This window comes from Onychostruthus taczanowskii, unplaced genomic scaffold (genome assembly GCF_017590055.1).
Source record: "Onychostruthus taczanowskii isolate IOZ18803 unplaced genomic scaffold, ASM1759005v1 scaffold31, whole genome shotgun sequence".
Taxonomy (NCBI): domain Eukaryota; kingdom Metazoa; phylum Chordata; class Aves; order Passeriformes; family Passeridae; genus Onychostruthus; species Onychostruthus taczanowskii.
The window spans coordinates 6,503,064-6,528,276 of record NW_024500461.1 but is presented as its reverse complement, the minus strand read 5'-3'; the positions used below and the strand labels follow the sequence as shown (position 1 = coordinate 6,528,276).

Below are 25,213 nucleotides of genomic sequence, written 5' to 3'. Positions count from 1 at the left end.
AGATGCAACAGAAAGGATTTTTAATAAATCTATAAACTCAAAAGCAGAAAAAATCCAAGCATAGTGCCTATATTTAAAAGGAGAAAAAGCAATCAAGAATATGTCACATCTATGAATTTGATCAAAAGCCAGCATGCTACTGAGAATAATTATTCTTTCTTGCAAAATTCAAAGACAAAGAAGAAAACAAATGATCATCAAAGAAGATATCATGTTGGTTCACCAGAGGTAGGTTGACATCTTTTTTCGATAAGACAGCTAATTTTTACAGATAAAGAAAATGCAGGAAGTTTATGTCAACTTTTTACACTATGCTGTATGGTTATGGACTTTTGATACTGTGCCATATCAGTTAGGATAAAAAAGATTGGAAAGGAACCAAATATGTTGATGGCAGAGATAACAGTGGTCTACACTGACTGGAAAGCCATTGGATCAGAAGGTTACTAATGGAGACCATAAAGAATGAGTCTTTGGTCAAAGCTTTTGCATTTTTAAATGCTTTGATATTTGCCATAATTAAACTTATATCAAAAACCTTGCTAATGACATTTCCTGATAAGACCAAGTAGCATAATATATGCAGAAAAGGATTGAAACATAATAGAAAAAGAACGGGAAGACCTTAAGTGGGTATTGATACTGGCATGCAATTTAAAAACAGACAACAGCAAGCTCTTACACAGAGGGACTAATAAAAACAAACTCTGGAAGTTGTTGGTAAAATCAAGGACACTTACGAGTGGTTACCCTGTCATATTATATCTGAGTCAAACTCTACTCCCAGGCAACCAGCACCAGGACAAGAGGGCACAGCCTCAAGCTACACCAGGGGAAGTTCAGGCTGGACATCAGGAGAAAGTCCTTAACAGAAAGAGGACTTAAGCACTGCTGCCCAGGTAGCTGGTGGAGTCACTATCCCTGGAGGTGTTCAAGAAACAACTGGCCCATAGTCCTAGCTGATAAGGTGGTGGTCAGTCAAAGGTTGGACTTGATCTCAGAGGTCTTTTCCAACCTAAACGTTTCTGTGATTCTGTAAATTCTAGAGACAGATAACTATATAAGATAACAGAAAATATTAGCTGATGTGCAAGTAGGTATGAAGTGGCCATGAATAAATTTCCAGTCAGAAATTAGGTGGCAGTTATAAATCATCAAAGTCCTGACACAGTCCCTCCACTGGCATAATGATGCAGAAATTTAGCTAGTATGAACAAGAAGCTTCTTTAATTTATACATTAAAAAAATAAAAATAAAACAAGACAGAGATCACATTGTCCACACAACAATAAAAAAGCCTAACACAATTCCAGTCTCATACAAATACAAAAAACGCTGAAATTTTCCAAGGATTCCAAGATACACTGTAACTGCAGCATGATGGTTTTCCAGGTTTTGTATAAAAACTCATCTTAAGCAACTTAACACCAATCCGTTATCTTATGACGTCCCTTAATAAATTCAGATAGACACTAATAAAGAACATACTTTATTGTTCCTCCATTGTTTATGGATTGTTTAGTACAATCTGCTCGACACTGCCACGGTTTTTAATTTGTCATGCTGCTGGCTAGACAAGCCCAGGCCCAACATATCAGGGGCACCTCTCTGTTTCTTGAGTTCTGTCCCTCCCCACTGTGTTTGCAGTATTTTAATTAGAACAGCAACTGCTTGTAACAAATGCAAGAACTGAAGTGCTGGGACTGTTGAGTCAGTGAATAAAAATTGCTGGCTGCTGCAGGAATTAATTTATAAATTGGACAGAATATGGCAGCATTTAGTGGACAGAGTAACTGCCCATCATTCACTATTGTTCAATCCTGATGATCTGCAGTGGCATTTGAACTTGATGGAAAACACTGCTCTCCCACAGCAGGAATGTGATGTTTGTGCTTCTTTGCCTTCAAAGATAAATTAATGTAAAAGATACTTGGATAATGAGAAAAATTATTGGAAGCTCAGAAATAGTTATCAGCAGGCCATCAATTGTTTGATGCTGCAAAATTTTTAATGTGGACACCTGTTATTGATGTCTTCAGGGATCCAAAAAGACATGCAAAAAATAACCTGGGCATAACCATCATATGGAACACATGAAGTAGACCCCATTTGCTTCCCCTCATCCTTTTGGGTGTGAGGCACATGAAAGACCACTTCTTTCCCGATGACATTTTTGTTAGCACACCACCACCCCTTATAACATGCATTGGTATCTTGCTGAAAGGAGCTCCTTATGCACAGAGAAAGCAGCTGTTCACAGCAACTAAGGTCTAAATGCTAAAAGCTAAAAGCCTTCTTGCAACAGTGATTGCTGAAGAACATGGGAAGTGACCTACTGAGGTGCAGAAAAAAATGTAGTTGTTTACCAGAAATGGCAAATAATTAAGGGGGAGTGGTAGGGGCCCAAGAAAACAAAAACACAAATATGTTGTAGCATTAACTACCCCAGTACTTTTTGGCTCCTTGCCAATTCCCATCTCTGGCTCATGTGTGTGAAGTAGGCTCATAATTCTCTGTGGAGCCTTAATTTTAGAATAGCATGAACCCTGCTGAGTACTCCTGAAGATAATTTTGGTGTGTATTTCACAGTACCCATTTTTATGAGTTGGCAGCCTACCCAGTTTTGTAGTCCAGCCAATCAGCCAACCCAAACAGCCTGTATTTGTCCTGCTGTTTCTTTTCTGATTTTATTACGATGTACCATAACATATGACAGATCTGTGTCACTCAGTGTACCGGAAGTGTGTATGGAGATACACACACACACTTGGTACAGCAAATATATCCAAGAGCCTTTATTAGTGATGGAAGTCCTTTCCCAAGACACAAGGATAATAATGAAGAGCATATGCAAGGAGGTCTTTTGCTTTCTATACAGCAGAAATTTTCCAATCAAAATGGTAATTGCTGCATGAACTGGAGAACTGTGAAACCGTAAAACAAAACCACTTTTACTGAAGATAGAAATGCAGAGGGCAGGCATTATACTTGTGAAATAAATTCTCACCACAGATTTATAGTATGAAAGGAAGCAATTTAATGTATCAGCAACATAAACAATAAACCTTATCATTAGGATCCAAGGTTGGTTGTGGATGAACACAAAACTTTGTGGTATGGACCAAAGACTAAAGACATACTGCTTACACAGCTGAGAAAACAATAACTGCTTATGTAAGGGATGTTTTGCATCCTGGTTGAAGGAGAAACCTTATTTCTATTAAAATAATAACTAATTTTAAAGAAAGCCTTTCTCTATAACCGCTTTGTACACCTGCAACACCAGGTGCGCCCTCCATTAAGATACTATTACAGTGACCTGCTGCAAACAGAAAAGATTTTGTTACCAAACCGCAACAGCTGATATATTTAGCCACTGTTATTTCAACAAGGCCAAGATGATATTGTAGCTCTAACAAGAGGTGGTATAACCAGACAGGGTTTATGCAAATCCTGTAATAACACAAACACTACGGAGACGAAGCGGTTTCAGTGCTGGCCGCACAGTTGCGGAAGGACACCTTTCACGCGAGTGACACCGACTCAGAAGCAGAATTTTTTAGCTGTTTACTCGCTCTGCGCTGACCCCGCAGTCCAGCCCGGCTGAGCGGGCGCCGCTCCGGAGCCCGAGCAGCGCTCACGGGCGGCTCTCGGGGCACCCCCGCCGTCACGGGCCTCGCCACACCTCCCACCGCGGCCGCCCCGCAGCGGGGCCGGCCAGCGCGGCACCGCCGCACAAAGGATCGCCCGGCCCCGCTCAGCCGGGCAGCGGGGGCGAGGAGGGGAGACGGCCCGGCAGGGCTGGCCAGTAGGGGGCGCCGGCGGGCGGCGTCTGAGGGCGCTCCGTGTGCCGCGGCCGCGGGGTGGGATGCGGCGGCGGCGGGCGGGGGGAGCTGCTCCTGCTCCGGCTGCTCCTCCGGCTGGGTGGCGGCGCGGGGGAACAATGGGCTCCTTCTCCTCGGCCCTCAGAGGGGCCGTGGCGTAAGGGACGAGGGGAAGCGCGGCTGCGCGCCTGGGGAGCACCATGAGCTCCGCCGGTGAGTGCCCGGGGAAACTTTGGGGAGCGGCGGTTTCCGCCCAGCCGGCGGCAGGCGGCGAGTCCGCGTGCCCCCGCGGCCGGACAGCCTCGCCTCGCTCGCCCCGCGGCCGCGGGGACGCGGGGGTGAGGGGCTCCCGCCGCCGGACGGGAGCCGGAGCCCCCGGCGCGCTCCCTGTCCCGGCTGCGCCCTCGGCTCGCTCCGGGGGCAGCACGGGAGGCGGGCGGGGAGCGGAGAGGTGAGGGGCGCACCCGGCTCGGGGAACAGCCCTCCTCGGGGCACAGCCCTCCCCGGGGTCCGCTGCACGTTCGGCCGCGGGGCCGTGCGGGTGCGTCCTGCCCGGGGCTGGGGCTGCGCGGGCTGAGCCGGCTCCGCGCTCGCCGCCCCGCGTGTCCCGAGCGGGTCCCTGCGGCCGGGCTGAGCTCTCGGCGGGGCAAACCTGCGGGGGGCCGGGCTCTGGCAGGAGAGCCGGCACCGGGGCTGGGGCTGTCGCTCCGTCTGACTCCGCGGAGCTGCGAGAGTTTGTCAGCTGCGGCTTTGCTTCGGGGATGTACCTGCCTTGGCCGGGGTCTTGCGCGCAGGAGCCCCACGGGGGTGCTGGAAAGCGTTCGCTTCTGGCCTTTCCAGCTGCGGGTTGGAACTGGCCTACTTCAGTGCTTTCCTTACCTTTTCCCCCCGTTTCTTGACCGCTGCCAATTTAATGACTAAAAGAGCTCCAAGGCAAATTCTTGGTTCAGAACAAGAGCACCCCGTGTTTAAGGGAATTGCTCCCATTTACATCAGCTTGCACGGTTGTGTGCTAACTTAGCGCTTTTGTTCAGACATCTGTTAGAATAGTGGAAGACGAGAACAGGAGTCGTTTCTGCACTGAAAACATGTCGTGTAAATTATGATGTATTGGATGGAAACACGGCTAATTGTAGGGTTACACGGGAAGCAGCAAAGTGCTTCCTGTAAGGAATGGGGTGGTGGTGGGTGTTCTAAAGAAAAAGCAATACACAGTTATCAAGCAAAAATATCAACCCAGTTCTCAGTGTTTGCCTCTCAGGTATGTCAACTTGTTACTGACTCCAGCGTTAATTAAGTTATCCGAGCCCTCATATCTAACCAGAATTTACTGGAAAATGAAAAGCGATTTAATGCATCTTTCTGCTTCGTTTAAAACGTTTCCATTTTTAATATGTTTGGCAGAACTAATTTTGTTAAGATTTTGAAAAGCATGTAATAAAGCAGGTTATCTCTGCTTAACCAGCTGCATTGTATGTTCCCGTTTTCAGTAGTGCCGCTGATTGTGCAGTTCACGCTGATCTTTTAAGAGTTAAACAGCTGTGCACATAAGTGTTAGGGGGTGCTCAAGAGCTGGGCTGTTAAAATTTGATACGGTACTAAGTTTCAGAAAGTTGGGTAGATTTTCAGTACGATACAGTGATTTCAGGACTTTTAGATCTTAGGTGGTGTGACTAAATCAGTTTTAAGTGTACATTGTGGGGGTGTTTATGGGGAAGGTGAGGACAAAGGGGTTCTGGTGAACAAAGTAAGCAAAAGGTAAAAGGGATACTGAGGAATATCAGAAGAGAAAGTGGGACAGTTTAATGGCAAATCTAAATTTCAGCAAGTTTTTCAAGAGTGAGGCATAAAGAGTACTGGGGCAGAAAGAGGGAAGATGAGGGGTATTTAAGAGGGGATGAAGAGTATTTTGTGTGTGATGTGTTATGTGAAGATAAAATACATGGGAACAGGTGAAACGAGATTAGAGATTGATGATCCTGCTGACAGCATCATGACAGCTTTTGACATTTCAGTGAAGGAGTTCCTAGGCAGGGTACGAAAAGGCTGAAGACTGCCACAAGACAGTTCTGAAGGTTTAATATCCCTCTCTTGTTAATGCTGCAGAACTTTGTGCCTGTGATATATAGGCATTCTTTATAAAGCTGTTGCTCATATAAAAACTTAACAACTCCTGTATTTGAATTTTGATCTACAGAATCTATTTCCTTCATTGAAATTATTCAATTGTGAATTCAGTTCTTACTCTCGTTTGTGCTGTGTAAGCCAGTTTTCTGAAAACTGGTTGGTAATACAGCATTTCTGTAAAAATGTTATTGTCTGTGAAGGCTTCAGGTGGAACTTGAAGTGCTAGAAATCTTTCCTTCAGTTTGACTTGATGGGCCTAAGTGCCTCTCTTGGGTCTTCTTTTAATGTACCTTTAGGACAAAGCAACATGATACACCATCATCTGTATTGCTTTAATTTTTTAAAAGTAGCATTTGCAGGTGTATGCTTGATAGGCAGGTCTTTCTCTAAGAAATACTGTGCTGTTTGAGGGGATTGTGGTATGGGGAGAAACCTCAAACACGGCTTCTTCCCAAAGGCAGAACTTCCAAAAGGTCTGAGATTGATAACCCAGCCTTAACCTTGCTCCAGTTTACCTTCTGCCTTTCTAAATAATGCAGTGCATATTCAATGCCTTGCTGTGTATCTCTTCTATTTCCTCTACAGAATTGTTTCAGTTACATCTCAGTCCAGAACTGAACATAACTCCATGATGGAGTTCTGCCACTGCTGTTGCTCACGTGTTTTAAAATATATATGTAAGTCTGGAATTGTTGCAGCTAAGGAACTATAGCACTTTTTAAAAATACTTCTATATAATTTGAAGGTTATCTCTTTGTAGTGATCAAGCCATACATTTGGTTTCAGTCTTCACTTGCAGCTACACTCCTGCCATTGCTTTCTCATGCACTGCACAAGATATATTTATATACACACTACGTACGTATGCCAATGAATGTCCATTTACTCGTTTTCTGCCTGAAAGTATATGCTGGTTTCAAGTATGTGCTTTGCCTTTAAAAGGAAAAAACAAAAGCTCAGAGTTATGAGTTTGACATTTATTATTTCTTGCTGAAGAAACAGTCCTTATATGTGAATCTATAGAGCTTGTTTAACGTGGGCACAATGTATAGCTTAGGCTTGAAATTGGATTTGACAACAACAATGAGAAAAATGTATTTTTATGTCAGAAATGTAGTTCAAATGGAAAAAACATAGCAGGAACAGAATAAACAAAATCAACATGACTTTTCCGATCAAACTTCATTGCTTTCAAGGATTGAAAAAAAAAATGAGGCCTGCAGCGTTTAATGTCCCTTTAACCCTCGAATGTGTCAAGTCTCATTAGAGTTACTCAGCTCTGTCTCTGCATGTGATCTTAAAAGGTTGTTTATTCATCTCTTGTCCTTGCTCGGAAGTTATCCCTAACTTTCCTGTTTTATCTCAATAAGTCAGTGAACAGCCTAAGATTTTGAAATGGATGTTTTCCTTTTGCAGTTCAATTAGGATGTTTTCTAAAACTAGTGGCTTGGAAACCACTAGTTTTCCCTTGTACTTAAAAAACTACATGTGTTATCTTCCGGGATGTTATGACTCAGTCCTTTTTTTTTGTTTCTTTTGAGCATTGTGGCACCTGAGAAAATCAGAGCCTCTCCATAATGAGAAAATAAACATTTGCAGGAAATAAATTAATGATCTCACAATACTTTTTTGAGGTGTTTACCTAATGAAACTTTCTTTTTGTAACTGAAAACAAAGTAATTGACCTGAAAAGCCTTGTAATGAGTCTTCAAAATTTAGGCTGCTGGAGAACAGGAGTTTTAGAATACTTTATCTGTTTCTTTCTGCAGTGTATTGAGTGCCAGTGCAATAATCTCTCAGCATATCCCAAACATAGCAGTAATTATCTTTCTCCCTACATGTTCATTAAAAGCCAGATTGGCTTTCTTGTTTTGAGACTCTGAGTTGTAGTGGTTTGTGCCCAAAATAGTCTCAGGAGCAGCAAATTGGCTGTTGGAGCAAGCTCTTCCTTCACGTGAGAAGAAGCAGCACATTGATCTCTTGGTAGGTACCCTACAGGCATTGCATTATTTTCATATGTAGCTTACAGATTTGCTGTATCTGAGAATACAGTGTGCACATGTAAACAAGGTGCCACAAGAAAGCCAATGCATATGTTTGCTCTAGGCCAGCTGCTGCGTGGTAACTGTTTGAAGCCCTTTTCTTTTCCTAGTGTGTGTGAAATAGATTTGTCAAGTAGTATGTGAAATATCTGTAACCTTACAGGTGCAAAGGAATAAACTGCCACATGTATTGTGTGGTAAGATAGGAGTATTCATATGACCAGCTTCTATAAAGTAGCTGATTTGTTAAATTCACACCTTTGCTTACCCTGTAGCAATTTGATTGTGTACCCTTTTCTTAAGCTTAGGCTGAGTTGCTGTCAAAATCTGATGCCACACTGATTTATTGTTTTGCTTTCTTCCTACTGTTTTGTGGTTCAGAAGGGACATTAGGGTAGGCTGCAGGATCTTGCCCAGGTGACTTGAGATAGTCCCATGGGGCATCCTGAATACCATGAGGGGAGCTTCTGTTCATGTGAAACATTGTAAGCAAAGGAATATCAAGTTATATCACCTTGATAGTGCCTAGAACCATTTGTCCTCTTTTCATGGACAGATACAAATTAACATGACTTGTTCCTGTTCTTTTGTTGTTCCTAAATATGAAAGTTTGTTAGCATGATCTCAAAGGTATTGGCATAAAAATTACCTGGGAAAAACACTCCTTTAGCAACAGTAGGGTTTATTGCAGAAGAGGTAGTTCCGTTTGATTTTTTTGCCTCAGTTCACCTTCATATATCATTGTTTCTCCTTGTTGTTATGTAGGGCAGAGAAGAGAACAAGAGATAAGATTTTGAGAAGGATTTAAAGCTGAGTAATAATAATCCTCAAGATTGCATTATCTTATTGGCTTTTCTCTTCATTGTCATGATAGTGCATAGAAGACACACAAGTGTTTTTAAGTGAGGTCCTCAGTTGTCAAATTCTATCATCTGAAGAACAGAAATGGGCAGCACTTTGAGGTCAAAGGATTGAGAGTAGAAGTTGTTTCAGGATGTTCTCATCCTCCTCTGAAACAAACCAAAGACAGAACAGGAGCCCTTACCAGTCAGGCAATAACAAGTGTTGGTCACAGAGAAGATCAGCAGGATGAGAACGGGTGTTGCTTTTTCCTCGGCACGCTGAAGGACGTAATTCACCAGAGAGATAAATGTCTGTTTCTGTGCTGTGACCCGAAGTCAGGCAAAGAGCATGTGCATTGATCTGCACAGGTGGTGCTAATGGCAATTTGTTGTTAGAAAAAGAATGGCCTTTTAAATCTACTTTTTCTAAGGGGGTTAGGTGTTGGTATTTTTAAGCACTTTTTTTTCTTCAGCACCGAGCATGGTATTGGCTGTTCCTGCATGAGCAGCAGATTTCCTGTTGGTGATGGCAGTATTGCTAGTCACTTTATTTATGGATTTCTTCCTTTGCATAGTCAAACGGGTTGGAGGATATCTCTTTGACAGTTTCTCTGGCTCCTAAACATTTCATCTGTTTATGCAAATCAAATTTCATATTTCTACTCAGATTTGCATTTATTACTGGAATCCCTATATGCAGGGATTCTCTTTGAGAAATGGTTTAAGGTTGGAAGTGGGAGTGGGGAAATCATAGTGATTCTCTAATTTCCTGAGTATGACAGGCTGGAGAATACCATGTCCAGTCCTAAGTTCCCTCTGAAAATTCTACACATGTCAGAAAGTGAGTTTAGGTTGCCTGTAAGTGCTTGTGGCTCCACCACAATACTACGTGAGATATTTCTGTAGTTATTTATCCTTTAGTTTTTATATGAATTTTAGAGCTTTGTTTCTAATTTGAACATGTCAAACCTCAGTGGTCAGCTATGGAATCTCATCAGGGGTTAGGTGGATTTTTTTTGGTTTTGGGGTTTTTTTTGTGATTCGAGAGCCATCTGTTACCCAAAACCTTTTACATGTGTGTAAGTATATATTCTGTTACCATCTTAGTTTTTAAATTCTTGGTTAAATTAACCAGGATGATCTTCCTTGGGATTTGAAGCATAATTTTTAGACCTTGGATGCTTCTGTAGTTATTTCTGAGGTTGCTGGAAGGTGACATTGCATTTCACTAACAGTCTGGTAGGTGCTATGTACAGAAATATATTCCACTCCCTTCATCTTTTATACTTAGCAGATTATTTACTGCTTAGCTTCAGACCTGCATGGAGCTCTCATAAAATAACTATGTACAATGATTTCCAAACTGTTTTCGATTTTTTTCTCTCCTAAGCATAACTGACCATCTCTGTTCTTAAGTGAATAGCTAGTTCCATATGGCACCAGGAAAAAGCCCACTGTCCAAACAACTAAATATCCCATGCATTTGCTCTATAACATGTCCTTGATTATATTTATTGGGTTTTTACCTTGCTTTTGCTTGCTGTTTAGCAAAAAGTCATTCTCATATGACTTCCAGTCATTCCTTACACCTTTATATATAACAGTTGCCTCCTACTTAGATTTTTTTTCTATTCTGGATGGAAAATTGTCCATTTTAGAGCACTGTTATGTTGAACTGTGTTTTTCATCCAACAGTGAATTGGATTAGTTTATAAGCAACTGAAGTTTAATTCTCAATTTCTAATGTCAATCTACTATACTTTCATCCTTGTCAGCTTGTAATTTTTTTCTAAGTAGTTCACTGCTTGTATTCTTCAGAAACTTAAAGATACTTTCTTGAGGAAAACTACTGGTATGCATTCCCTTCTTGGAGTCTTTCCTCTCACATCACATTTATGTTTGAAAGGGCTCTTCATCACATTCCTTTCTGATGGAGCACTTGACTGCAGATCTGTATTGATACCGAGACTGTAATGTGCCTGTTAATACATTGACCCATATCTACTCTAGATGTAATGTGCAATCAGTTTAAAGCACACAGTGGTGTCTTTATTATCCCACACAATTTGCTGGTCTCTTCTGTCTGTCTGAATGCTTTTTAACATTGAAGTAATTTAAAAAATTCTAGTAGGCTTCAGAAATCACGTTGAATTGCACTTATTATCAGAAGTGAATTTTTCTGCTCTGTTCATTATCCAGGTTTCTTCCACTGACTTACAGACCGGTCTGTTTGTTTTGCTTTTCTTTACATTTTCATAGTTTTGTTTTAATAAAACTATGGAATTTTTTGATAGTTTATATTCAGGTAATGGTGTCACATCATAAATTCTGAGTGTCCTCCCTAATAAATACTAGTTAAAAGCCCTGCAGAGTAATCTAGTTTGGTGGTATCCAAAATCTTAGGCGCTCCCACTGTCGAGAGAGAAACTTGCAAGGTTTATGAACTTCAGTTTGTGTGTGGGAAAAATGATCCACAGGATATTGCTTACCTGGCCAGTGTCTAATCTCCTGTATCTTTGTCAGTCTGTTTCTCTCACTTGGGCATCAGGAAGGGTTCCAAAGCAGCCTGTCTCTCTCCTGTTTCCAGGGAGCTTTAATAACATGGTAAATATTACTGAACATAGCCCAGGTATACTACTGTGTTGTGTTCTATGACAATCTGGGCATCCCTTCTTTGTTTTTCTACCGTGGAACACATGCTCCTTTATTGCCATCACTTCCTATTCCAATTGAATAAGCTGTTGACTTGTCTGAAAGTGAGTGTACAGCTCTCTCTTGCTGTTCAGGATCAGTAGTTACCCACCTAAAGAGTTAATTTTATTTTTTTCCTAGCAAATTGTTGATTCATCTCTCTGAGGGAAATCTGCCTTTAGAGGAGTTGCAGAAGGTGGGATAGCCTTGGCAGTAAGTGGTACTTGGGTCACTGTTGTCAGTAGCTATAGGGAGTTGTACCTTTGGAAAGAAATTCTGGATTCCCTCTTGTAAAATGTCTTAAATTGGTTCTTCCATCAGACACATCAGAGACTCTGCAATCACAGGTTTATCTCTTCAGTAAGATAATGGGAGCAAGGACAGGCATTCTAAGTGTGGGTAGAGGCAGTCAGAGGCAGTCTGGGTACCATTTAGTGATTAATGTCCTAGAAAAACATGGTTTCACTGTTTCTGGCTCTCTGCTTAGAGCAGTGGCTTGCTTTTTAGGAAATAGTTGCAACTGAGGGCATCTGCCCCTTTTTTTTTTTTTTTTTTTTTTTTTACATATTTAGATTTCCTTCAAACAAACAAATCCCCACAAAACAAACCTCAACTTTGAAACTTCATTCTAATCTAAGCTAGAGATTAAGATACAGTGCATATCTGTAGTAATAATGGTGGTAAAACACAAACACCAAACCCACATTTCAAAGGGAACAAGAAATCAATGATCTACCCTATCTATTTGCATGTGAAACGTTAACCAATGTGTTTTTTTGAGGGTGTTATTTAACATGTGTATAAATTACTGAAAGTATATTAAAATATTGATCAAAATAGGGGTAGTAAAGACAAACGTAATACATAAACAGCACGAGAAACTCGTTTACTTTATAAATTTGCACATATCAAAAAAATGCTCAACGCTCTTAGAAATCTGAAAATATTCCAGCATATGAAAATGAATTGGTCGTAAATAATCTCCTGAAATATTCAGATGTTTCAGACATACTTTAAAAAAAAGCAGCCACAACACAAGCCAACAAAAAACCACTCTAACAACAGGATCAAAATTCCACAATCTCCAAGTTCCTCATGAGCTCCTTTTCCTGAGTGCTATACACACTCCCCAGGGTTTGTCATCTTCTTGTGCCAAGTGGGTCATAATTCAGAATAGTGGTGACTGTTTCTAGTTCAGACAAGTTGGGAAGAGTAATTTTGTACAAGGCACAGAAATAGTGTTTTACAATAGAAAGGTACTGCCTTGCTACAAATTACTGCATTAAATTCATATCACAGACTAACTGAACTGTTGGTAGTGATACGCCAGTTTTGCAACTGGTACAGTAATTCATCTCAGTATTGTCTGAAGAGGAGAGGAAGGGAATGAAGAATTTTAGGTTACACTTTTCTCAAAGTAGTGGAGGAAGGGACAGAACTGTCCTGGCCACTATTCTGGCTGTCCTTTTGTCTTTGTGGTTTATTATATGTGTGGCACTTAACATACTTGCAGCATTTTTAAATGGTATTACAGTTAAAACTGCAGAACCAGGCAAATCTGCTCTGCTTTTCTTGGCATCAGACTTTAGCATGTGAGGGAGTACATGTACTAATATTATGTTAAACTGTTTGTTTATGAAAAGACTTTGAAAACTTCCCTACCACTCCTTGATGTGTCTATTAAAACAAAGAAAGGCAGCTAGTAAAGAAGTGGTGCAGGGAAGGAAGGCTTGCTTTTAAGAGAAAAATGTCTTCATTCACACACTGAGTTCCTGTAGATCACAGAAGTTAGAAAGCTTTTAATACTACTGCATTGCAGGTGAAGTTGTTCTTTGGGCAGTGGTGACTAAAGTCTTTGTTTTCCATCCTTCCTAGAAATTAAGAAGCCACCGGTGGCCCCCAAACCAAAATTTGTCCTAGGACACAAGGCAGCGCCTCCCCCTGTCGCACCGAAGCCTGATATTGTACTTTCTGGTGGGATACAAGCAGCAAGGAAAACCAAGCCAGCCATTGCACCCAAACCAAAGGTTCTCAAGAGCTCCTCCATCCCAGAAGTTAAACCTCCACTGTCTACACGAAAAAGCACAAAAAGCTTTGAGGAGCACAGGGAAGATTCTTCTCAAACTCTAGACCATTTGAACTATAAAAATGAAACCTCAGAAGGGAGTACTGGAAATACAGCATATATTTTACCTGTGTCACCTTGCAAATTTGAATGCTTTCATAAACTTGGAAATGGAGAGAACACCTGTAAAACTCAGATCATTCTTGAGCACTTTGACACCTTAGAAAACATCAAGCTTGGTGAAAGAAATGCACTGTCTCTGGGGGATAGTCACAATGAAAAATTGGCAAGTAGAAGTCAGGTGGTTTTGAAAGCCAGCATTTTGGAAGAGAAACTTAAGGATGTCCTAACTCATGGTGTGTTTCCTAACAGCAGTCCCGTGAGGCACAGGTATGCAGACAAATTTGACAAAGGGAATGGCAGCAGTTCCAAGAATGATGTTAAAATAGAGTTTATGGAACTTGTACAATCTTCGTCGTCTTCTGAGGTAATTAAAGGGAAGCAACAAAACGCTGATGGTAAGATTGTTGCTGATGAGTTTCAGAGCTCTGAAATTTGTCCTAGTTTGATTGAATATAGTCACAGTTGTTCTTCCCCATTGGACAGGGAAACTCTAGAGAATGAAAATTTAAGTAGCAATAGGATGTTTTCAGGTGAAGTAGGGATGAAAGCAGATGCTGATAAAGCCTTCCCTGAAATATCTTCAGTCCTGAGCTCTAAAGTGCTTCCTATCCCTAAGCCAAGAAAGCCACGTGCTGCATGTCTAATCCGTCAGGATGGCATAGACAGCACAGGAGAAGGAACAAAGGAACCATCTAATTCAGAGAAAGAGTCTTATGGTGTTGTGGACCAAAGCTTAAAAAAGCCAGCAAGAATTAATGTCCTTGGTCAAAGTGTTTGTTATAATAATAATGCAGAAGTGTTTCATCCTGAAAAATGTGAGGTAACTCAAAGCAATGCAGAAAAAATGTCTCAGGTAAAGGAGCCTGCTGTCAAAGAGTCAGCTGCACAAAATCTTTTGCCTCAGTTTTCACATGCAAGTCCTGATTTGGGGAGACATGTAGAATCTTCTGTAAATGCAGACCATAACTTCATGGAGGAGATAACAGATGACACCAGTATGCTAGATGCTGTGGACAGAAGGACTGACTTTGTCAGGTGTGATCCCCTGTCCATGAGTTTGCCAAAGCAGCTCAAATTGGCAAGCAGTCAGCATTCACCTGCTGCCAACAGCCTCCGTGTTTCCCCACAAAACTTGGAAAATAAAGAACTTAAAATAAAGGATGAGAGTTCCCCAAAAGTTATTCCTAAGAAACCACAGAGGCATGGCCCTCCAGCTGCTGGCCTGTTGAAAAAAGCTGCATCAGCAGAGCTTGTGGACAAAAGTTCTTACACCTCCAGTGAAGACAAATCAAACAGCCTTCTAGAAGGATCTCACTTTGCACATCCACGAGCCAAGGAGCAGGATGCACTTTCGTCTTGTGACATACCCAAACGTTCTTCTGAAAAACCCATCTGGAAGTTACCTCATCCTATTCTTCCGTTTTCAGGAAATTCTGAATCATTGAAAACTGCCACCAGTTTCAGCCACTTGACTGTTGTGACGAAGCCTAGGGCCAAGTCTCTCTCTGCTATGGACATGGACAGGACAGACAAGCCCTGCAAAGACCATCACAAGAAAAATAGTTTGAAAAAGCTTCTGAACATGAAACTGTCGGTTTGCTTAAAGAAAAGCGACTTCCAAAAATTTCTGTCTAAAGGCAGCCAGTCAGTGGAGAGTGCTGTTGCCAACCTTTCCAATGGGAATGGGTATGGAAATAACAGCAGTAATATAGGGTCTGTAGGCAGTGAAAGGAAAGCTAAATCTGCCAAGGCACATTCTGTAGAAATAAGTAGTCCGGCATTACAGAAGAAGAGGCAGAGAAACAGAAGTCAGCCTGAGATGCGAAGTAACCAAAGGCTGGAGTCTTTTGAAAGACATGGACTTCTGGGAGAGAATTTGTCCCAAATGCCTTTGAATTCTGTAACCAGCACTTGTGATCCAGAGTATGAGAATGTGCGTCACTATGAGGAAATACCGGAGTATGAGAACTTGCCTTTTGCTGTAGGTGCTAGGAGAAATCTCTGCTCTGAATGGCAGAACTCCAGCAGCGTGGAAGACCAGAGCACTGACTTCTATGAAGTTGAGGAGCCTTGTGAAGCTACAAGCAGGCGTTGGAGACTTGACAGGTAAAATAACGAGAAAAGGGAAGTTAAACAGCTGCATTGTAATTCTGTTCGTTGTAAATATGTTTAAATGATAACCTGAGAGGCTGCACCTCTTCCATTAAATGTCAGCAGGACACTTGTTCCTGTATATCTTTCTGTAGGTTTTTGTTGTTTTAAAAACTCCTTGCACTTGGCAGTGAGTTAGAAGGAAAAGTAAGCTAGTTATTCCTCAAAATTTGGGAAACCTTTCCAGGTTTAATTAAAGCAAATCAGATACAGTCATTATTTGTATTCAAGAATACTTCAATGGGGAGGAATGAACCTTACCAGTCTCACGATGAACTGGAATAACTATCCAAAGAGTGCATAGTTGCTAGGTTTGTAGGGGGATGAATATATTTTTAGATCTGTTGATAGAGCTGGAAAGAGCAGACAAGCTTTTGGTTATGCAAATTCTTCATCAGGTCTGGAAAGCTTTTTTGGGTATAACAGAAGCTACTGCCTCTCTGAATACAGTGAGTCTTCTGAATCTGTCTGTGGTCCCAGCAAAGGTGGTAGTGGTGCACAATTTCTGTGTGACTCATAGAATATTAGCGTGATGGTGTTTGGCAACTCTGCAGGTTGCTGCTGTGTTTCTTTAGCTCAGGAGGTAGTGGAGACAGATAGTGTCAGCAGGTGCAAAAAGGGATTGGACAGGCTCATAGATATGAGGAAACGGCCTCCATTTGCTCCAGGGAGGTTTAGATCTGATATTAAGAAAAATTTATCCACTGGAAGGATAGGTCAGGCCCTGGAATAGACTACCAAGGGAAGTGGTGAAATCACTGTCCCTGGAAGTGTTCAAGAAATGTCTGTGTGACACTTGGGGACACAGTTTAGTGATGAACGTGGCAGTGCTGGTTTAACAGTTGGACTGAGTGATCTTTGAGGTGTTTTCCAGCCTTAATGATTCTGTGGTTCTACATCCAAAATGGCTGCTAAATTGAATAGGCAGGAATAGATCTTTTAATATTTGTATTACTGTGATGGATGCTGGGAAGAGAAATGGGCCACAGAGAGTGGCCAGACTCGTGTGTTCTCCCTAAACAGCATCACGTAGTGTGCCTGTCAGTGTGGTAACAGGTAAAGCATTGCTTTGTCCCTACATGGTATTATGCAATTTCTTAACTTTAGCTGGTCAGTTTATCTCACAGATCCTAAAGATTTATCTCAAACCAGCAATAAGGATTTGAATCAAAAATGCAGCCTGTATATTTCAAAGTCTCCAGCAAACTTCTTCACGCTATTGAGAACATATGCATAATGACAAGAATAAAAGAATTGGCTTCTAGATAGTCACATTTAACTTCCTTTTTCACTGAGAGTTACTAAGCTTTGTTTCATTTTGGATGTGTGTATAGTAAACACATGTTCCAAAGAATATGTGTTCTTATATAGGAAGAGACAAATATTTTAAGGGGCATCCTATGTTAATTTTTGTGTAGCTAATATTATCAACATGGGTATGTTTGTTGGGAAGGGTGAAACCTTATCATGGAAAATAGGATTTCCAGTTATGGGCTAGGTACTGGTCCATTCATTCAAGTGGTTGTTGAGTATATTTATAGTTTACAGCAGGGTGTTTCTTAGTTTTGTCTTTGGTATACTTTAATTTCCTGACAGAGTGTATGCTTTTTGCGTAAGTCTAATCTTTGCGCATCTTTCAGGGATTTTGACCACGCTCTCTGGGTATTTCCTCAATTTGGTGTACCTAAGAAGGGTGAGGGCAAACTTGCATGAGGATGCATTTCATGTGTTTATGTGACTCTTTTTGGTTTGTGTTGTTTTGTTCTGAATACAGGTGAATATCTGTCTGCTTTAGGAAAAGGATAGTTTTGCCATATGAAGCATAGTAGATGTGAGATTGCAGTTGCTCCTGAAGTGAAATTCTGTAGTTTTCTTATCTGGCTAAATGTGTGAGATTTATTGTTATTCTCTCTCCACACAAACCTTCCCCAGTACCAATGGTGATATAAGGGTTTAAGTGGTCTCTCTGGCACATCTACACCTGAAGCTGCTCCCTAAGTTGGGTGTCCTTGGTTGGGTTTTTGTTGTTTTTCTTTAAAAACACCCACAGAAAACAAGAAGTAGAGCCATTTATGTGTATATTTTAAATCAAATGAAATAGTCGGAAACTACCTTAGGAAACAAGTAATGCATGTAGTTACTTCAACAGATTTTAGAGAACAAAGAAATCCCTAGGGAAAAAAAAAGGTGACATTACAGTACAGTAGTCTTCTGACCTGGATCAGTGCTGCTGGGACAGCAGGGACGAATATTCGTTTTGGCTCTGCCTTGGGAGGTGTAAGGGTCCTCGCCCAGACAGGCCAGGCAGGCAGCTTCTCCAGTTCTCCCATCCAGTATTATCTCAAATCCTTTGAAGCTTCCTTATCAATGTTGTCTTACCCTTTCTGCATAGTTCTGTAAGAGCTTTTTATCATTTCCTGGGCCAGGCTGTATTATAAAACCAGTTAGAGAAACAGTGCCGCTGTTGTTACTGAAATAATTGCCTCTCGCGTTTTCCCCAGCCTGTCAGAACATGCACTCAGCTCTTTTTCATAGATTGTGGCACACAAATTCCTGTAATGCACTGCTAATGGGGATCTCAAAGCAAATTATGTTATGATTAAAACCAATGTACAAATGAGATTGTTATTCTGAGAAATTCAGACCAATAGCCCACCCTTCTAGTCATAATAGCACATTGAGTGTATGAAGTCTGAATGCCAGTCTTGCCATTACCAGAAGAGTTCAATGGTGTCTTCAGCTCATGCTACGTTTCTTTCTGGAGGAAGAAATAAAATTTTGATAATGTACTCAATGCTTTGGTGGTTACAGCGGAATTTCCTCACAATCCCATCTGGTGAAACCAGTGTGCTTTAATGCAGAATGGTAATAGCTTTTGATGCTTTTATCTGAACTTCATATGTTGCATTTAATTCAGCTATGTTTTGTTTGCTTGAGCCTTCCCACAGGGAATTACATGCAAGTGGCAGGCCTGAGTAATTAATGGTAGGTAGCAATTGTCAGGATTTCATTCCTGAGATATTTGATGTCAACCTCCTTTCTACTGAAAAGACAAGGCTTGCCTTTGAAAGGAAGAGAGTCAGGGTCCTGATCTGATGTATGAACCACTGAGGTGGAACAGGTGCTGCTGCTGAGAGTCAGAATGGATTAGGTTTTTGTTAAGTAGTTCAGGGGAATATTCTCAATAAAGTAAATAATGTCAGTAGCTTGGGAGCAGATAGTCTATTTTTTTTTTTTCCACTGTACAAAAAAGAAATATTTCCAAGTGGTGTTTAAGGATTGTTTATTTTGGTCTAGCCTACCTGTTTAACTGCCAATTTAAAATGGATAATTTAGATGAATGTGCATTTATGAGTACTCTATAAAGTGAGTGAAGACGAGAAGCTGTGAGATAGAAATGTGCTGTTAAGTGTAAAAGAAGCTTTAAATATCATTATCCAGTCAGATAACAGCAGGAAATGCAGCTCTGTGGGATTAGCGAGTTTTGTGGGGTTTTTTTTTTGTATGTTTGGGTTTTTGGTTTGTTTGGTTGTTTTGGGTTTTGTTTGTGGTCTTTCTTTTGGTATTACATTTTCCTCTGCAAGACAGTTGTATTTTAGCTTGAGTGAGTCTACTCCTTCAGCTTTCTGGGATTTACTGGCTACTTTTGACAGTGTTCCTTGAAGATGTTGCAAATGTACATGACTGCTAATTTATTTATGACTTTGTCATTGTCTTTCCAGCTAGGGTTTATCTTTGGAAAGGCCTGGAGAGGGGGGAGTACCATGTGACAACAGTCCTTTATGATTTCAATGTTGGTTTAATCAAATATTCCTACGTATTTTACCCACACCTACTGATTTAGAATAATCCATTGGTTTTCCAGAAATGAGCATGTCAATGCAAAATACAAGTTTAGTTTTCTGTACGCAGTTCTGCTTTGGGGACTGAGTCCCCAGAGGTCAATTAAGTGTCCATGAAAACCTTCATGGAATATTGAATTTCATACTGAAATCTCCGTGGTTAAGCACTTCACTTGATACATATTCCTCTTTGATGTTGTGGTGGGATTTTTTTGTATGTTTTGTGGGGGTTTTTTGTGTGTTTTTTGCGGTTTTTTTGTAATTGCAAAATTCCCATTCAGAAACACTAAATTAATAAAAGACTGCAAGATCTAAATAGCATCTAGAATATTGCAAGTTCAAACCCTTATGCTGAGATTTGAATGCACAAAATACATTTTAGGTATTGGATGTGTTATACCCATGTCTTTTTAATTGAATTTTTTTGGAATATAACTTGCTGATAAGTAGAGGCCATGTATATAGAGATTTTTTTTTATATTTCATCAGTTTCTCAAAGATGATTTTCTGATCTGAAGAAGGTCAGTTCCTTGGTCTGCTCTGCAGTTTTGCCTCCTCTTCCAGTCCCCCGTATGTTTAGCTGGCTTCTGCCTTCCTTGGTTGTACATAAAATTCTTTCTCTGCCATTGCCCTTCAGGTTTTAACGAAATAGGTTTGATAATAGGCTATTTCGGTTTCCTTTCAGGCTTCGTTATCCTCGGTCCTGTGTTATCAGTTGCTTTCTTTTTGTGTTGTGCCTCCTTTCCGTGCCTCCTTTCCTTTGCTCGGGCGGTGCGGCAGGGAGGCCTCTGGCCGCTCACCCCGGAGGGCTCGGGCTGCGCTGGCAGCCCCGCAGGCTGGCTGCAGAGCCTCTCCGGCAGCCCCAGCCCCTGAGGAGGGAACGGACGGGAATTCACGAAGCCATTCTTGCCTATCACATAAAAGGAATAAACCGTTTTGCTGACTTGTCGCTTTTTGCTCTTATAGACCACGAAAAAACAATTTCTCTAATTGGTAGGTATGTCTAATCAGAAGCAGGCATGGAAGGAGGCGTGGAAATATTGGTGAGAAGTGGTAGCAATACCACTTGGGAATATTGATGTTTGACATAAGGACTTAGGGGACGGTGCAAGTGCTGGGATCCTTGGGTCTGGAATTCCTGTATTTTGTAGTGTCAAGTTAATTATTTTGAACGACAAGGGTAGCATGTCAAGCTACGTAGAAGGCTTGCAGGTTTGGTTTTTTTTACTCAGAAGAGCATATGGACTGTTTAGGGTTTTCTTTTCTTTCTTTCCAATAAACTATGTGAGTCAGTGTGTCTGCTTTTCCAGTAAGAGAAGTTTTCCTTAGCATTGGAGTGTCTTTCAGTTATACAGCTTTACAGTGTAGTCTGCTATACAACCTGAAATAAAATGCATATACTGTAAGAAGAAAATAGGCACTCTGGGAAAATATTCAAATCTTCTTAAGCAAACTGGTAGAACTATGCTGATACTCTCTCCCCTTGCCTCCCCCTCTTTTTAAGATTTTTAAAATATCAGAATAAATAGAAATGTCATTAGAATCTTGACACATTCTCATGCAAATATGTTTTTGAGATGTGCTGATTTAATCTGTTTTGATAGTGGGAGAGATTCTGAGGTCTGATTGTCTCCATCTTCAATGAGGGAGAGAAAGAAGTTGGAGAACTACATTTTTCCAATGCTGTTATTCTGGTGTACAATCCGGTCAGGAAAATATTTAAAATGTCTTATGACATTGAAATAATTGTGAAGATCCCCAAGATGGTAAAGAAAAAGAATTTTTGTCTTTGATATTTGTTTAATCCCTCTTTTCAAGGGCTCCCTCTTGATTTTGGTAAAAGAAAGAGGTGGGTGAAGAAGGCTGGCACAGCCAGGGAAGCTTCTGACAGAGTTGTAGGTGCAATAGCAAAAATCTTGTAAGTTACCAGGTGGTATTAAAAGTGCTGCATAAAAACAGGTGCGGTTTCAATTCTCGATGTTATCTTTTTATTTTGTGTAGGTAGGGCTGGGTGTGCTGGTGAGTATGAGAGGCAGTAAGATGGTGTCAGTGGTGGTGAGGCAGGCATTGCTGTGAGCACTGCCCAGCTGCTGGGTGAATCCTCATCCGCCCTTCAAAAGATTTGGTGGCTACTTTGGTCAGTCTTGTCCGGTCTAGAAAATTACAACACGTTAACCTTGATGCACATGCAAACCATATTAAAAATGGCATTAAAAGAGCCATTTTGACGGTAAACTGTGCTATCCTTTGTTTCCCACTGAAGCAATGCTCACCACAGATAGCAAAATGTCCAAAGTCCTGTTGCCATCGCTCCCCCGGTACAATACAAGGATGTCCTTGTCCTTCCGGTGACGTTGCCCTCAGCTCAGGGCTGGCTCTTGGCTTCAGCTGGAGGCTGGCTCAGTGTGCCGAGGGGGAGCCCGAATGAAGCACGAAGCTGCTGCGGCCCTTGGGCTCCTTCCCAACCCCCGGTCGCGGCTGACCGGAACCCGAGTGTCACGCACTTTCGGAAATGAATCTGCAGTGCTTTATCTTTTTCTTTCCTCTTTTATTCCATGTTTGCGTTTTTCCTAATTTTGGCATTCTTCATATGCATTTCCTTTTCTTAAAGGCGGAGGAAGCTAAGTTAACGCTGCATATTTGTCACCGATGGTGGCCTTTCTCCCCCGCCTCCGCCGTGTGCGCTCTGTCTCCTTTTGCCAACCGTGATATAAATTAGCAAAATGTAGCTCTAGAGAATGCGTCAGATGCAGAGTGGAGAGTCTAATGTGATATGAGAATTGATGAAAGGCCCATTTATATGTTCAACAGCAGCCTTTTCCCATGGGTTATTTTCAGCATCAGCTCAGGAAATGTGCTTGTGGAGTTCTGTGGCACAGTGATATTCCAACTGCATTCTAATGTAATAGTATGTGTAAAACAGTAAGATTTTTAGGTGGCGCAAAATAAGCGTGTAAAGAAAGTGATCAAAATATAAACTCAGTTTTTTATTTAAATGCCAACAGTAATATTAATATGCCACATTTACCCAGCATTTCTATTTGACCTAGTTAAAAATGTTTTAATGAATAGATTTACAAAACTGTGTGGCTGTGTTGTTTCAATGCACTAGATAAAATATAGGTAAAGAAATGCTGGTTTTATTTGAGATGCTAGAATCCAGTAAGTTTTATTTAGAAACATAAAGTTTATGCAAGTTTTAATTTTTCTTTGAAATATCTTTGTGCTTATGAAAAACTACTACTCAAGCAGAAGACTAAAGAACTCTTTAAGAGGCATATAAATAAATATGCATTTTTTTTACCAAATCTACCATTTTGATAGCTGCAATCTGAGCCTTATGGCTCAGTGAGTTCAACTGCTCAGAGTTCACTTGAATTTTTTGTACGTTTTTTTCCCAGTGGTGTTTGTGGGGGTGAGCTGTTCTGTACAGATTTTTAGGTAAGATGAAAAGTTTATAAAGAGTGTCTAAATCCCGTTCTTCTAATTTGTGCAAAAGATTAGAGGAGGAAATAGCACAGGTCTAATCTTGCAAGCAGCTCAGTTATTCTTTACTCTTAGTTTGTGTTGCTCTTGACCAAACTATTTCGTCCTCTCTTTTCTGACATACTGTCCAGGAAGCTGCATCAGCTCCTGTGCATGCAGAGTTGTGTGTTTAGGAGCTAAGCCACTCCATTTTTATTTCAGATCTAGGTCACTGCCTTTTGAGTAATCTGTTACTCAGCTTTCTTTTGTCATCTTCTCAATATCTGGTATGTCAAAATCCCGAGTGCAATAGGATGTGCATTATTTTAAAATTGAGTGAGCAACTGTTTGAAGAGAGATATTGGAGCCCTGATTCAGGAATAGTCATGCAAAAATCATAAAACTAATGCTGAGTCAATAGAGAAGATACTGGGTAGGGCCTTGCATTAACTGATTACAGTGAGCAGAAGTAGCTATGCATTGAAATGTCATTCTAGTTCTGGCAGGGTAAGGTCAATTTTATTTGAAATGAGTATTAATAGGGAGTTTTGTTCTCACTTGGTCTGAGTTTTCCCTTTCCTATTTGATACATTTGTTTTGACTTTTTTTTGTTACAATTACATTATAGTTTTCCAGAAGTCTATTTAGTGTGTGCTAGAGTTCTCTTGTGGTTTTTCCTTTTTTTGTGTGACTGGGAAACAAAGTGTTGTTTTTATTCTGATCTTGCTGTCCTTTCCCAGTCTACTTCATCCCACTAGGCTCTGTTTTGTGAATTGGGGGAAGTTAGAATAAGAGGTCCTGATTGTGAATGGGTGCCATATTTTTCTGGTCCTTTTTCATATTGTTTTTGCCAGGAGCTTCTTCCAAAGGTCTTTCCCATGAGCATTGCAACTCTCCCTATGAAACAAGAATTAATGATAGGGGAAGGCAAAAAGCTCTAAATTCTGCTGTAAATCTCTGTATGGAGATAATTTGAGAGCTGTTCACACCTTTTTTAAACTGTGCTTTTTAAAGTCATGCTGCAAAGTATGCTCATGGCTGTAAATTCTCTTTACCTGCCCTGTGGGACAGGTAATCCCTCTCAGCATTTGGTGGTGACGGAAAGCACGAGTGCAGGGACTCCTTTCCATTTACATGCCAAGGGTTTAAATCCTTAAGTTTTGCCACAGTGTTTAGCTTTACAGTACCAGTGCTCAATACTGTCCCATTGTACCCCCTAGATCATATTCTGCTACATTGGCATCATCCCCTTTTGGCACCATTGCTGCGATGGGTAAGATAAGTAAGACTCCTGGCCTAGGCTGCATTTCACTCTCACGTTTTGCTTCGTGGTCCAGTATGGCCAAAGCAGAATGGAAAAGCAAAGGGACATGAAGACAGCAGTGAGGGAGGGGATATTTTAGCTCTAGTGGTAGACAGTCACTATTGTTCAGAAGGTCTGAAGTTCAGGTGACAGTTCTGAATTTGACGGGTTAGGCTCCAGGTGCATCTAGAGTGATATTGAAATTCATCTTTATTCTTTCTAGACTGGCTTGTGAAAGGAAATGTGCTGGTGTTGACTTCTTCAGGCTGGTTGTAGAGGGAAGGTATTGCAGCAGAATGTAACTCATTCAAAAGGTGCAGTAATTGATGCCTTTACTAATCTTGCTGATCAGTTATCCCATTATATATTTTCTTAAGCATTCCATAGAAACCTACTTGTGATCTTGGTTAGTGTTCATGATTAGCTGTCAATCTGTCCTGCTTGTCCCGATCTCAAGTGTGCCTGGCTGTTCAGGAGCTGAGCTGTCCCACTGTGGGCACCATTTTCTTGCAGACTTTTAAAGTGAGACCTCTCTCTTTTTTATCCGCTTCTTTTTTAATGTGGCTTTGCTGTGGTGAGTGTAGAAACATCTGAAGCATGCATGTGTGTTTATGTTGAACTTTCCAGGGAACTGAGGAATTGTCAACAAACGGTCTCACTGAAGATGACTTCGGTGAGCATGGGAGGCTGCCTGTGGTGAGCCATCCTTGGGTGCCTCTGGCCTTAGGGGCTCACGTT

General features: G+C 41.1%; 1 protein-coding gene across 2 annotated transcripts in view; it reads left to right on the top strand.

Moving 5' to 3' along the window:
* Positions 1-3,830: 3,830 nt before the first annotated feature.
* Positions 3,831-25,213, top strand: part of FGD6 (FYVE, RhoGEF and PH domain containing 6) — a 72,109-nt gene continuing 50,726 nt past the window's right edge. For both annotated transcript variants that reach the window (XM_041409805.1, XM_041409804.1), the window contains exons 1-2: positions 3,831-4,037; positions 13,402-15,820. In XM_041409805.1, the coding sequence (XP_041265739.1) occupies positions 4,025-4,037; positions 13,402-15,820 (2,432 nt within the window). In that variant the 5' untranslated portion in view covers positions 3,831-4,024. The remainder of the gene's footprint in view (positions 4,038-13,401; positions 15,821-25,213) is intronic.